The sequence below is a fragment of the Dendrobates tinctorius genome, unplaced genomic scaffold (assembly GCF_039654945.1).
Source record: "Dendrobates tinctorius isolate UK_male_01 unplaced genomic scaffold, ASM3965494v1 ptg000105l, whole genome shotgun sequence".
NCBI lineage: Eukaryota > Metazoa > Chordata > Amphibia > Anura > Dendrobatidae > Dendrobates > Dendrobates tinctorius.
In genome coordinates, this window is record NW_027361773.1 from 10,599,758 (window position 1) to 10,614,270 (window position 14,513).

The 14,513-nt window shown below is 47.0% G+C and overlaps 1 protein-coding gene across 4 annotated transcripts in view; it reads left to right on the forward strand.

Moving 5' to 3' along the window:
• Positions 1 to 9,332: 9,332 nt before the first annotated feature.
• The window catches only part of IL15RA (interleukin 15 receptor subunit alpha), a 157,009-nt gene continuing 151,828 nt past the window's right edge, over positions 9,333 to 14,513 (forward strand). For all 4 annotated transcript variants that reach the window (XM_073589059.1, XM_073589056.1, XM_073589057.1 and 1 more), the window contains exon 1: positions 9,333 to 9,581. Coding sequence is in view for 3 of the 4 variants with exons in the window: in XM_073589056.1 (XP_073445157.1) it covers positions 9,491 to 9,581 (91 nt within the window). In the remaining variant the exon portion in view is untranslated. The remainder of the gene's footprint in view (positions 9,582 to 14,513) is intronic.

Here is a 14,513-nt window from a genome sequence, read left to right on the forward strand (position 1 = left end):
CATCTTTCAGAAGGGCATGCAAGTGATTGGCTTGCTTTGGTGGGCGTCACAGGGGGTATAAAAGGGCGTGCACGCCGATCGCCATCTTACTTCTGCCGATCTTAGTATAGGGAGAGGTTGCTGCTGATTCTGTAGGGAGAGCGTTAGGCAGGGAAGAAGACAAAAAAACTGCTTCTGCTGCTAGCGATTTGGCCTGCACAACACACAAGTCACTGTGTGTGCAGTGCAAGGGGAGGCTATATTGTGGTGTATCAGTGGTGTTGGTTGTTGGGCTGCCTTCTAAGGCTTCCTGACACGCTGGCATTGCTGTTTACCCACTGCTCCGCAAACTGCTTTTTTAAAAGCAATCCAATCTCCCTTATCCTCTCGTCACTTTGGTCACAGGCAGCTGTGCCATCGAGCGTGTCACATAGCGCTCAGATATCAGTGGGCCGCACACAATCCACAAGTGTCCACTGTCCACAAGTGTACGCAGAGATTCAAAATCTCCATTATCCTCTCGTCACTTTGGTCACAGGCAGCTGTGCCATCGAGCGTGTCACATAGCGCTCAGATATCAGTGGGCCGCACACAATCCACAAGTGTCCAGTGTCCAAAAGTGTACGCAGAGATTCAAAATCTCCATTATCCTCTCGTCACTTTGGTCACAGGCAGCTGTGCCATCGAGCGTGTCACATAGCGCTCAGATATCAGTGGGCCGCACACAATCCACAAGTGTCCAGTGTCCAAAAGTGTACGCAGAGATTCAAAATCTCCATTATCCTCTCGTCACTTTGGTCACAGGCAGCTGTGCCATCGAGCGTGTCACATAGCGCTCAGATATCAGTGGGCCGCACACAATCCACAAGTGGCCAGTGTCCAAAAGTGTACGCAGAGATTCAAAATCTCCATTATCCTCTCGTCACTTTGGTCACAGGCAGCTGTGCCATCGAGCGTGTCACATAGCGCTCAGATATCAGTGGGCCGCACACAATCCACAAGTGTCCACTGTCCACAAGTGTACGCAGAGATTCAAAATCTCCATTATCCTCTCGTCACTTTGGTCACAGGCAGCTGTGCCATCGAGCGTGTCACATAGCGCTCAGATATCAGTGGGCCGCACACAATCCACAAGTGTCCACTGTCCACAAGTGTACGCAGAGATTCAAAATCTCCATTATCCTCTCGTCACTTTGGTCACAGGCAGCTGTGCCATCGAGCGTGTCACATAGCGCTCAGATATCAGTGGGCCGCACACAATCCACAAGTGTCCAGTGTCCAAAAGTGTACGCAGAGATTCAAAATCTCCATTATCCTCTCGTCACTTTGGTCACAGGCAGCTGTGCCATCGAGCGTGTCACATAGCGCTCAGATATCAGTGGGCCGCACACAATCCACAAGTGTCCACTGTCCACAAGTGTACGCAGAGATTCAAAATCTCCAATTATCCTCTCGTCACTTTGGTCACAGGCAGCTGTGCCATCGAGCGTGTCACATAGCGCTCAGATATCAGTGGGCCGCACACAATCCACAAGTGTCCAGTGTCCAAAAGTGTACGCAGAGATTCAAAATCTCCATTATCCTCTCGTCACTTTGGTCACAGGCAGCTGTGCCATCGAGCGTGTCACATAGCGCTCAGATATCAGTGGGCCGCACACAATCCACAAGTGTCCACTGTCCACAAGTGTGTGCAGAAATTCTAAAACTCCCCTGTCCTATAGACACCTTGTACCTTGTTTTACATTACTATATAGTTTGTTGGATTTTGTCTACATTTCTACCAAAAATGAGGAAGGCTGGTGGAAGAGGCCGTGGAATTGGGCGGGGGTTGGCAGCTGGTAATGATGGTGTTGGTGGTGGATCTGATGGTAGTGGCAAGAGCAAAATAGGACCAAATGCAGGAGGTGCTGACCCTGCGTCATCGTCTGTCTACATAAGGCCTCGAACGCTTAGTTTTCTAGGAGTTGGCAAACCGCTTTTAAAGGCAGAGCATCAGGAAAAAGTTTTGTCTTACATTGCTGACTCAGCCTCCAGCTCTATCGCCTCCTCTTCTTCAGTTGTAAAAAGTAAAAGCACTGAGTCGTCATTGGAGGCTCATGTTCATGAACCACACCTTTCCTTGTGTCCTTCACCCCAACCAAGATTGAAGGATGACGCAGGCCATACTACTGATTACTCCATGGAGCTGTTTTCACATACCATGCCTGGATTATCAAGTCAAATGGTGAATTACCCAGGCCAAGATGAATCTGACATGGAGTGCACTGATGCACAGCCGCTGATGGATGATTCTGCTGGTACATTCACTCAGAGCACTACATTGTCCTCGCAGTGTACAGAGCCAGATTTTGACCCTGATGAGACTCAGGTGCCCCTTCCCGCACACTATACCACCATACACGGTGACACAGAGAAAGGTGCACATGACATAGAAGAGGAGGTGATGGATGACCCAGTTGTTGACCCAGATTGGCATCCATTGGGGGAAGAGGGTGCTGCTTCCAATTGCTCAGATGAGGAGCATCCACAGCAGACATCGACATCGCAACAGCTGTTATCTGGCAGGCTCGGAGCACTCCAAAGACAGGTTCCAAACATCAAAAGAGTTGCTGGACAGCTTGTCCAGAGGGTCAAAAGATCACAGCGTGCTAGGCCGCAAAATGTCTGCCAAAGTAGGAAGAGTGCAGTGTGGCAGTTTTTTGAACAAAATCCTCATGATCAGGCCAAGGTTATCTGTAAGAAGTGCGCAAAGACCTTTAGCCGAGGGAAAAATCTGAAAAATTTGAATACCAGTTGCATGCTTAGACATTTAACCAGCATGCACTTGCAAGCGTGGACACAACACCAAACCTCAAGTGCCACATGTGCAACTGATCACAACGAAGGTAGTCAGCAACGCTACATTGTTTCCCCCACTGTAAGCACACCGGTTAGCACAGCAGCAAATGTTGAGGTGTCGTTGCAAGGCCACAGCAGTCAGGGAATCCCACTGTTATATCAACGAAAGACTGATTCTAGGCCATCAGAAAGAACACCAACTCCATCACCATCATCAACCCTCTCTCAGTCCGCCCTGTCCACCGCTACTTCCACCATATGCAGCTCTCAAGTCCAGCTCACCCTCCCAGACACTATGAGTAGGTCAAGAAAGTACTCAGTCTCTCATCCGCGTACACTGGGTTTGAACGCCCACATTGCCAAACTAATCTCGTCTGAGATGATGCCCTTTCGGTTGGTGGAAAGCACAGCTTTCCGCGAACTCATGGCCTATGCAGTACCACGCTATGACCTACCCAGTCGCCACTTCTTCTCTCGCAAAGCCATCCCAGCCCTCCACCATCATGTGAAAGACCGCATTGTCCATGCACTCAAGCAGTCAGTGAGCGGAAAGGTGCACCTCACAACTGATGCATGGTCCAGTCGGCATGGCCAGGGCCGTTACGTGTCCATCACTGCGCACTGGGTTAATGTGGTGGATGCAGGGTCCACAGGGGACAGCGGTGGTGGGACAGTGCTGCCTAGCCCACGGTCTAGGAAACAGTTGGCTGTAGGCGTTCGACCCTCCTCCTCCTCCTCCTCCTCCAGAAGCGACAGCTCGTCCACAGAGCGCAGTCGTACGAGCACTCCATCTGCAGCTGCCACTGTTGCACACGATGTGTCCCCCTATCGAGCAGCTAGTGGAAAGCGTCAGCAGGCTGTGTTGCAGATGATGTGTTTGGGCGACAGACACACCGCCGAGGTGCTGGCCGAGTACTTGAAGCGACAAACTGAGTCATGGCTGGGCAGTGTACATCTTGAGGCAGGCAAGGTAGTTAGTGATAACGGCCGTAATTTTGTGGCAGCCATAGCCCTTTCAAAACTCAGCCACATACCTTGCTTGGCTCACACCTTGAACCTGGTGGTGCAGTGCTTCCTCAAAAATTATCCGGAGTTAACAGCCCTGCTCCAGAAGGTGCGAAGACTGTGCGCGCACATCCGCCGGTCGCCTGTACACTCCGTTCGTATGCAGAAGCTGCAGCGATTGCTCCACCTTCCCAACCACCGCCTCATTATCGACATTGCAACAAGGTGGAACTCCACCCTGCACATGGTGGAGCGGCTGTGCGAGCAGAGGCAGGCCATAATGCATTTGTGGGAGGATACACGGCCAGGCACTTTGAGAGCAGACATGGAGTTGACAGGCGTGCAGTGGTCGAAGCTGAAAGACCTTTGTAAAGTCCTTCAGTGTTTTGAGGAATGCACACGGCTGGTAAGCGCAGACGACGCCATCCTAAGCATGAGCATCCCACTTATGCGTCTGCTCATGCAAACTTTGACACACCTTAAGGAGCAGGCGTCTGCAGCCAATGTTGATGAGGAGGAAGAGGAGGAGGGAATCCTTGATGACATTCAGCCATTGTCTGCTCAGGGACCTCTCCTGGACGAGGTGGAGGAAGAAGAGGAGGAGGAGGAGGAGGATGATGGGGATGATTACTTAGGGGAGGAGGATGCATCTCGTGGGGCAAGTGAAAATGTTGGCGTGGCAAGGTCTGGTACAGGGTTTGTGCGTGACTGGAGGGTTGTGGATTTGCCAGAAAGTGCTCCTCCAACCAGCACTCGCAGTGCATCATTGACACCGGGAACATTGGCCCACATGTCAGATTATGCCTTGCGGATCCTAAAAAGGGACCCCTGCATTGCCAAAATGATGAACGATGACGACTACTGGTTGGCCAGCATCCTGGATCCACGCTATAAAGGCAAATTACAAAACATCATGCCACAGGAGAACCTTGACCTAATATTGGCTAATAAACAAGCAACTCTGGTAAATCGGTTGCTTGAGGCATTCCCAGCACACAGCAGCGGTGATGGTTCTCACACGAGCCGTACGGGCCGGGGGCAGCTTGGCAGAGGTGTTCGTGGTGCACACAGCAGAAGTGGCGTTGGAGACAGGGGTTTCATGACAATGTTGTGGACTGATTTTTCAAATACCGCTCACACAAGTGGTAATACTGCATCGATGGAAAGTGACAGGAGACAACAGTTGTCAGCTATGGTTACAAACTACTTTTCCTCCCATATCGATGTTCTCCCACACAGGTCATTCCCCTTTGACTATTGGGCCGCTAAACTGGACACCTGGCCTGAATTGGCCCAATATGCCTTACAGGAGCTCGTTTGCCCAGCTGCAAGTGTGCTATCGGAAAGAGTCTTCAGTGCAGCTGGATCAATCCTGACAGAAAAAAGGACCCGTCTGTCAACCCAAAATGTGGGTGATCTAACCTTCATTAAAATGAACCACGCATGGGTTTCCAAGGATTTTGTCCCACCTTCCCCTGATGACACATAGGGTGACAGAAAAATGGCTTGCTTTGGTCCACCTCTTCCTGGTACTTCACCTATTTCGCCTTTTGCATCAGTTGAATGTCCAACATCAACATATGCCACTTTCTAAAACTCCCTAACTGTGCTGCCTCCCCCCCCCCATGGCCGGGGTCACCACCTAGCGCACGACACCGTGCGAGTGCCGTTGCCCTGGACAGGTGGGTAGGCCGACTCTTGGGCGCGGGCACTGGCACAGGGTCCCTCATAGTGCAATCAAGTGTCTCTGACGGTGGTGGTGCACACCCGCCGTCAGACACACCGCTGTACTATGAGGGGCCCAGTGCCAGTACCGACGCCCACGAGTGGGCCCCCCTTGCTTGGCCAGGGCCCCAGCATTTGCAATCTTTACCTCTCCCTGCTCCTCCGCTGTGTAATCTGGGCCGTCAAATCCATACTGTGCCTGACACCGTCTGAGCCTGCCTCCTGAGACATATATTTTGAATGTGTACGCTATCCATACATGTTATCCGGGGATACGGTACCCTTTCTAACCTTTGTGCAATGACGTGCAATCCATACTGGGCCTAACACCGTCTGAGCCTGCCTCATGCTGTATAGACATATATTTTGAATGTGTACGCTATCCATACATGTTATCCGGGGATACGTTACCCCTTCTAAACTTTGTGCAATGACGTGCAATCCATACTGGGCCTAACACCGTCTGAGCCTGCCTCATGCTGTATAGACATATATTTTGAATGTGTACGCTATCCATACATGTTATCCGGGGATACGGTACCCCTTCTAACCTTTGTGCAATGACGTGCAATCCATACTGGGCCTAACACCGTCTGAGCCTGCCTCATGCTGTATAGACATATATTTTGAATGTGTACGCTATCCATACATGTTATCCGGGGATACGGTACCCCTTCTAACCTTTGTGCAATGACGTGCAATCCATACTGGGCCTAACACCGTCTGAGCCTGCCTCATGCTGTATAGACATATATTTTGAATGTGTACGCTATCCATACATGTTATCCGGGGATACGGTACCCTTTCTAACCTTTGTGCAATGACGTGCAATCCATACTGGGCCTAACACCGTCTGAGCCTGCCTCATGCTGTATAGACATATATTTTGAATGTGTACGCTATCCATACATGTTATCCAGGGATACGGTACCCTTTCTAACCTTTGTGCAATGACGTGCAATCCATACTGGGCCTAACACCGTCTGAGCCTGCCTCATGCTGTATAGACATATATTTTGAATGTGTACGCTATCCATACATGTTATCCGGGGATACGGTACCCCTTCTAACCTTTGTGCAATGACGTGCAATCCATACTGGGCCTAACACCGTCTGAGCCTGCCTCATGCTGTATAGACATATATTTTGAATGTGTACGCTATCCATACATGTTATCCGGGGATACGGTACCCCTTCTAACCTTTGTGCAATGACGTGCAATCCATACTGGGCCTAACACAGTCTGAGCCTGCCTCATGCTGTATAGACATATATTTTGAATGTGTACGCTATCCATACATGTTATCCGGGGATACGGTACCCCTTCTAACCTTTGTGCAATGACGTGCAATCCATACTGGGCCTAACACCGTCTGAGCCTGCCTCATGCTGTATAGACATATATTTTGAATGTGTACGCTATCCATACATGTTATCCGGGGATAGGGTACCCCTTCTAACCTTTGTGCAATGACGTGCAATCCATACTGGGCCTAACACAGTCTGAGCCTGCCTCATGCTGTATAGACATATATTTTGAATGTGTACGCTATCCATACATGTTATCCAGGGATACGGTACCCTTTCTAACCTTTGTGCAATGACGTGCAATCCATACTGGGCCTAACACCGTCTGAGCCTGCCTCATGCTGTATAGACATATATTTTGAATGTGTACGCTATCCATACATGTTATCCAGGGATACGGTACCCTTTCTAACCTTTGTGCAATGGCGTGCAATCCATACTGGGCCTAACACCGTCTGAGCCTGCCTCATGCTGTATAGACATATATTTTGAATGTGTACGCTATCCATACATGTTATCCGGGGATACGGTACCCCTTCTAACCTTTGTGCAATGACGTGCAATCCATACTGGGTCTAACACCGTCTGAGCCTGCCTCATGCTGTATAGGCATATATTTTGAATGTGTACGCTATCCATACATGTTATCCGGGGATACGGTACCCCTTCTAACCTTTGTGCAATGACGTGCAATCCATACTGGGCCTAACACCGTCTGAGCCTGCCTCATGCTGTATAGACATATATTTTGAATGTGTACGCTATCCATACATGTTATCCGGGGATACGGTACCCCTTCTAACCTTTGTGCAATGACGTGCAATCCATACTGGACCTAACACCGTCTGAGCCTGCCTCATGCTGTATAGACATATATTTTGAATGTGTACGCTATCCATACATGTTATCCAGGGATACGGTACCCTTTCTAACCTTTGTGCAATCACGTGCAATCCATACTGGCCGTGAGAACGGCTGGCGAGCTGTTAAGCAAGCTACAGCACCTGTCCAGACAAGTACAGGGATTCCCTAGCGAGGAGACTTATTTGATTGTTTTCTATGTTGGGACAGCAATTTTTGGGGAGCACTATACTCTGGAGAATGATAGATGGGGCCCACCATACACTGGAACATTCCAAAGGTGGACATCAGACACTGGAGCAGCATTTACAGGGCCCATTATACACTAGAGCATTAGAAATGGGGCCCATTATGTTTGGAGCATTATTTGGGCCCATAAGACAGTGGAGCTTCATCCATGGGGACCAACATATACTGTAGCATTATGTGGAGCTCATCATATACTGTTTCAAACATTATATGGGACCAATGATTTTGTATGGAGAAATAGATGGGCCTCGTCATGAGATGTAAAAAGTGAGGTATTTTTCATTGTACTATACCGCTATTTCTCTGCCGTATCGGAGCATGATGATTTGTGGTATGTGTTAAAGGGGCGCTCTTTCGCCCAGGGCACATGAAAACCTGCAGCCAGCCCTCCCCCCCCACAAATTTAGCCAAATAACCCCCATTTTTCAGTGCGTAACTTGTATTATGAAGTTAATTAAGGTTGACAAGCTTAAGTAAGAAGAATTGATGCTTTTGGCATTCAAATGGGCACTGTAGGTGTGTTTCCTGTCCTCCTCTCACTGCCGACTTTTATTCCCCATTGACTTACATTGGGTTTCGTGTTTCGGGACGACCCCGACTTTTCCCTATAATCGGACGATCTTGCTCGACCCGACTTTTGGAAAAGTCGGGTTTCACGAAACGAAACGCGACCCTAAAAAAGCAAAAGTCGCTCAACTCTACTGACAACTTGCTGCATCAGCCACTCAGTGTTGGCACCGTCCATAGCTGTTTAACCCCTTAAATGCTTCTGTCAATAGTGACTATAGCATCTAGATGGTAAACAGACTCTGGGGGCTTCCTGTTTAACCCCATCAGCACCCTGTGATCTATTAGGATACGTGCACACGCTGCGGAATGCTCTGCGGATTTGGACAGCGCAGAATTTGTAAAATCCGCAGGTAAATCTGCAGGTCAAAAGACCTGCGGTTTTGTCCTGCGGTTTATCATCTCTACAATGGAGGAGATGGCAAACTGCAGCGGAATCCGCAGAAAGAATTGACATGTCAATTATTTCTGCGGTTTAGAAACCGCAGCAAATCCGCACAGTCTGCACTGCGGTTTTTAATAGCCATAGGATATTATGGTACTGTACACCGCAGCAGAAACTGCTGATGTGTCATGAAAAAAACAATCTCAAAATCACTGGGATTTGTTGAAGCATTTCAGAGTTATTACCACATAAAGGGACACCGGTCAGATTTAAAAAAAAAAAAAAAAAAAAAATTGGCTTGTCACTAAGGAGTTAAAAGTTATCTCCCATCTGACAGGCTACAGAGCCATGCTGTATCCAGCTGCCTTTTTAAATGAAAGTGAAAGTAATTCTTTCTGCACATCAGGAAGCTTTATAGACTCCATGGCTTGCCAGACAGTAAAGCATGCCTTCTGGAGAGAAGGTCTGGCGGCAGCTAGCAAAGAGAAACGCGCGTGTATAAAAGTGTATTCCCACGCGGTTTGCCCTCTGTAGAGTGCTTCGGGCTACCCTTCACGCGTGTTGCTGTGTCTGATGGCCGTGGCCCTGACCACATCACTCACAACTTCGCTCCTGATGATCTTGCTTGCCCTGCAGTTGTCCCTCACAGCTGAAAGTAACGAAGGTAAGAGGTGCGGTTTCTAAATGTGGAATGTAACTTTAATTGTTGTGGGGGGTTTTTGGCTGCAGAAAGGGTTAATAGTATATGTACTGCTCCATTATCATGGGTTTTTTTTTTTTTTAGTATTACTAGGTATCATTAGGTTCATTATTGCTATTTTGTGGAATTGTGTTTTCATGTATACTAAAGCTAAAAACAAAAAATACACAAGTAATAACAGCGAAAACAAATACACAAACAATAATATTAAATTGAATCTGTCAGCTGGATGTCATACCCCCAAACTATTTATATGTGCTTGTAGCTCTTTCGAAGATAAGTCTAGAAATATATTTCTTGCCCATTGATCTGTTACTGAGAAGTCAGCGCTTTAAATTATAAGCAAAATAAGCTTTCTGAGCTATTGTAGATAATTCTTGTTTAACTTGAATAAAATATTCTTTGAATTTTACATCTGAAAATAAAAGTATAAAAAGTATCAACCAATGAGAGTGCTGTATCTTTAAAAATTAAATATTGTAGATCTGAAGCCTCTTTCACTGCATCTCTGTTCTGCTTGAGTGATGATTCCTTTGAATTAAAGCAAACCTGTCAGCAGGATTTTGTAAACTACAGGCAATGTCAGGTTAGAATTGATATACAATGAGGCTGAAGATATGAAGCTTCTGTCACTCCAAGTCTATTTCCCGCCTAGCGCTGCTTCCTCTTGCTTGACTGAAAGCCTCCATAATGTGTTTCTTAAAGCAAACCTTTCAGCAAGATTTTGCTAAGTAAACTACAAGCATTGTCAGGTTGGCACTGTTATACTGATTGAAATGATACCTAGGGTAATAGAAATCCATGTTGATATTCAGATAATTAGATGCTCGTGCTCCGGGGCAGGACTGTAGGCAGAGTCTTTTCATCCTGCACTAAGCCAGAGAAACCAAGGAGAGACCTGTCCACAGGCCCGCCCCAAAGCACAAACATGTTCCTCATCATAGAGACAGAGAGAGACAGACTGTGCTTCATGGTGGCCTCTGGGCAGGTCTCTCCTTGGTTTCCCTGGCTTACAGCAGGAAGATAAGACTCTGTCTACATTCCCACCCCAGGGATTACTCAAAATGGATTTCTTCACCCCAGTTATCATTTTAATCAGTTTAGCAGCAGCAACCTGACAATGCTTATAGTTTACTTAACAAAATTCTGCTGACAGGTTAGCTTTAAGTAACACAGTTTAGAGGCTTTCAGTCAAGCAAAAGGAAACAGTGTTGGGCTGGAAACAAAGCTGGAGCGACAGAGGCTTCATATCTTCAGTTTCATGTCATATCAAATCCCATGCAAATTTCCCAGTGACAAGGGAACACATTGGCCTTGTAAAGGTATTGCTGGACTTATCTTAGCTTAATTTACACAAAGTGTTTGATCTTTTTTTTTTTAAGCCACAAAAAATACAAACGCTATTGCTAGTATTACTTTAAAGAGAACCTGTCATGTGAAACAATAAAACGCTAGTGCCTTGCAGATATAATAATTAATCTGCAGGTCAATAGCATTTTGATGCCATAGTGCTGGAAATTAACTTCATTCGGCCTCTTTCACACTTCCGTTTTTTACAATCAGTCACAATCCGCCAGGTTTTGAAAAAAACGGATCCGCAATTTTCTTTTGAGGATCCGTTTTTTTTTCCCCATTGACTTCCATTATTGGCGGATTGTGACGGATTGCCGTCCGTTGTATCCGTTTTTTTTGCGGATCCACCAAAAGTTCCTGTCCGTCACCATCCTCAAAGATTTCAAAACGGAGCTTGCAACGCTTTTTTTCTGTGGCGGATCCTCCAGACACTCATTTAACCCGAAATTCTTTCTGGGTCTCTCTCTCTCTCGGCTGCGATTCCTTTAAATTCTTCATTTGTCGGATCCGTCAAAAAAACGGACGGGTGCCATCCGTTGTCATCAGTACTAAAACGGATCCGCCATCCGTCCTTTTGGCGGATCTTGACTGATGCAAAAAAACTGGTGTGAAAGAGGCCTACCTCTCAACATCCTCAGTCTTTCAGTCAGTCATAGAGACAAGGCTTCTGAAACTGCTCAGTTTATAGTGAGCAGCAGCTGTTACTACGCCTTGGCACTGTCAGACAGCTGGCTTAGCAGATAGTCAGCAACGGAGCGCAGCTGCAGCTCACTATGTACCGTATATACTCGAGTATAAGCTGAGTTTTTCAGCACATTTTTTTGTGCTGAAAAAGCCCCCATTCAGCTTATACGCGAGTGAAGGTTCCAGAAGATGGAGGGGTAGCATCAGCGGAGGAGCAGCTAAAGCCTGTACCCACTGCTAAAGAGAAATGAATATTCACTGTGCTCACAGTGAATATTCGTTTCTCTTCAATAGCGGGCACAGTAGTCGCAGCCGCAGTTTTCCTGTAGCCGCCGGGCGATCACATGTGCCCGCTACTTAAGGGAATGAATATTCACAGGAAGCTCAGTGAATATTCGTTTCTCTTTAGCAGAGGGCATACGTCATCACCCCGCCGTTGACATTGAAGCAAGGCGCTGTAAGAGAGCGCAGGGACGGTAAATAGGATGTGTATTTTTTTAAAGTTTCTCTGCTGGGGGCAATTCATACCAGGATAGGGATGAGGAGTCATGCATGCCAGGATAGGGAGGAGGAGCCATACATACCAGGACAGGGATGGGGATAAGGAGCCATGCAGACAAGGATGGGGATAAGGAGCCATGCAGACAAGGATGGGGATAAGGAGCCATGCAGACAAGGATGGGGATAAGGAGCCATGCAGACAAGGATGGGGATAAGGAGCCATGCAGACAAGGATGGGGATAAGGAGCCATGCAGACAAGGATGGGGATAAGGAGCCATGCAGACAAGGATGGGGATAAGGAGCCATGCAGACAAGGATGGGGATTAGGGGACAATGCATACCCGGCTTATACTCGAGTCAATACGTTTTCCTAGCTTTTTGTGTCAAAATTTGGTGCCTGGGCTTGTACGTGGGTCAGCTTATACAAGAGTATATACGGAGGGAAGGACCTGCATAGGGTGTTAGGGGAGTGCAGGGACAGGCTCAGGTTGGCGCTCTGGTGTGACCATTCCTCATTCCCTAATGGTAGGGCCTTCCTCCCCCCATTCCATCCCTATTGTCTGTTGTGCCGTTAGCTGACTGACCATCCGTTGGGTCATGTCACACCGTGACAGGCACTCTGTGACAACCGGGCAACATGAGGTAGTAACTCTACAGTTGTAAAGTGGCATGTGCTTGAAAATGTAGAGGAAAAAGTGCCTGAAGTGCGGTACGCTGCTTACCCGCTCTCTATACCGTACACAACGCGCGTTGCACTGCAACTTTAACCAGGGACCTGGACCAGGGCGCCAAACAAAATTATCAACTTGAAAATGATCCTGGCCTATTTGATGAAACAATTAACTCACCCATAATGTGATGGCTTAAACTGCTTCTCTTTGGTGTAATGTATGATGTTAGTGTGAGGGAGCGCCAGGGCTCTAGTCATGGACGAGGACACCAGGGCTTCTAAGCCCTGGCCTTCCATCACATAAAAATAAAATCCATGAGTCAGCATACTTGTGACTTCAGGTCCAGCATTATCGGGAACTCTTCTGCACCACTGAAGGCTGTCTGCAGATGATTTCACATGAATTGAGACACAGTCCATTTCAACTTGAAACTGAGCAACTTTACTGTTTTCATTTCTCAGCACATCTGAGTATTTCACAGCATTATTCACAGGCTTCACACTACATGTATCTTCATCTTTCCCTGCACTCCTTTCCAAGTCATCCAGTACATTTCGGGGTCATAGCGTCTTTGGCGGTACCGCAGCATCCTTCTTGACCAGACTCAATGTATTTGGGGATTCCCTCGTCTGTTTTGCCCTGGATCTGAGGGCATCAGCCCATGCAATGACCTGCCACATATTGGACCGTGTGCGCCCTGTACTCTTCCTGGACCACTTTTTTCTCCTCCAAACTTGAAACTGAGCAACTTTACTGTTTTCATTTCTCAGCACATCTGAGTATTTCACAGCATTATTCACAGGCTTCACACTACATTTATCTTCATCTTTCCCTGCACTCCTTTTCAAGTCATCCAGTACATTTCGGGGTAATAGCGTTTTTGGCAGTACTGCAGCATCCTTCTTGTCGAGACTCAATGTATTTGGGGATTCCCTCGTCTGTTTTGCCCTGGATCTGAGGGCATCAGCCCATGCAATGACCTGCCACATATTGGACCATGTGCGCCCTGTACTCTTCCTGGACCACTTTATTCTCCTCCAAACTGCTGCAACACTACTGCTTAATACTGTTCTTTAGTCCTAAAGACCCCAAAGCATCTTCATTAACAACTATTTATTTTCGGCTTTGCTGTAGCAAGTGTATGGATTACAAGGAAACCAAAAGGAATATGATTTTCAAGCGACCTGAGTAATTCTACTGAGCTTATATGAAAATAGTATTTTGGGCAATTTCCTAATTAATGTTCCAAAGTACTTCAAATTGGAGACAAAATTTATTCTGGGAGCTCATGCACACAGAAGAAGGTGGGAGTTCACAGAGGTATATAACATTTTTGACCCCTTAACCCCAGGAGCTTCTTTCGGTTTTGCGTTTTCATTTTTTGTTCCCTTTCTTTCCAGAGCCATAACTTATTTATCTTTCTGTCAATATGTTGCCATGTGAGGGCTTATTTTTTGCGGGACGAGTTGTTCTTTTGAATGACATCATTGGTTTTAGCATGTCGTGTACTCAAAAACGGGAAAAAAATCCAAGTGCGGTGAAATTGCAAAAAAGTGCAATCCCACACTTGTTTTTTGTTTGGCTTTTTTGCTAGGTTTACTAAATGCTAGAACTGACCTGCCATTATGATTCTCCAGGTCTTTACGAGTTCATAGGCACCAAATATGTCTAGGTTCTTTTTTATCT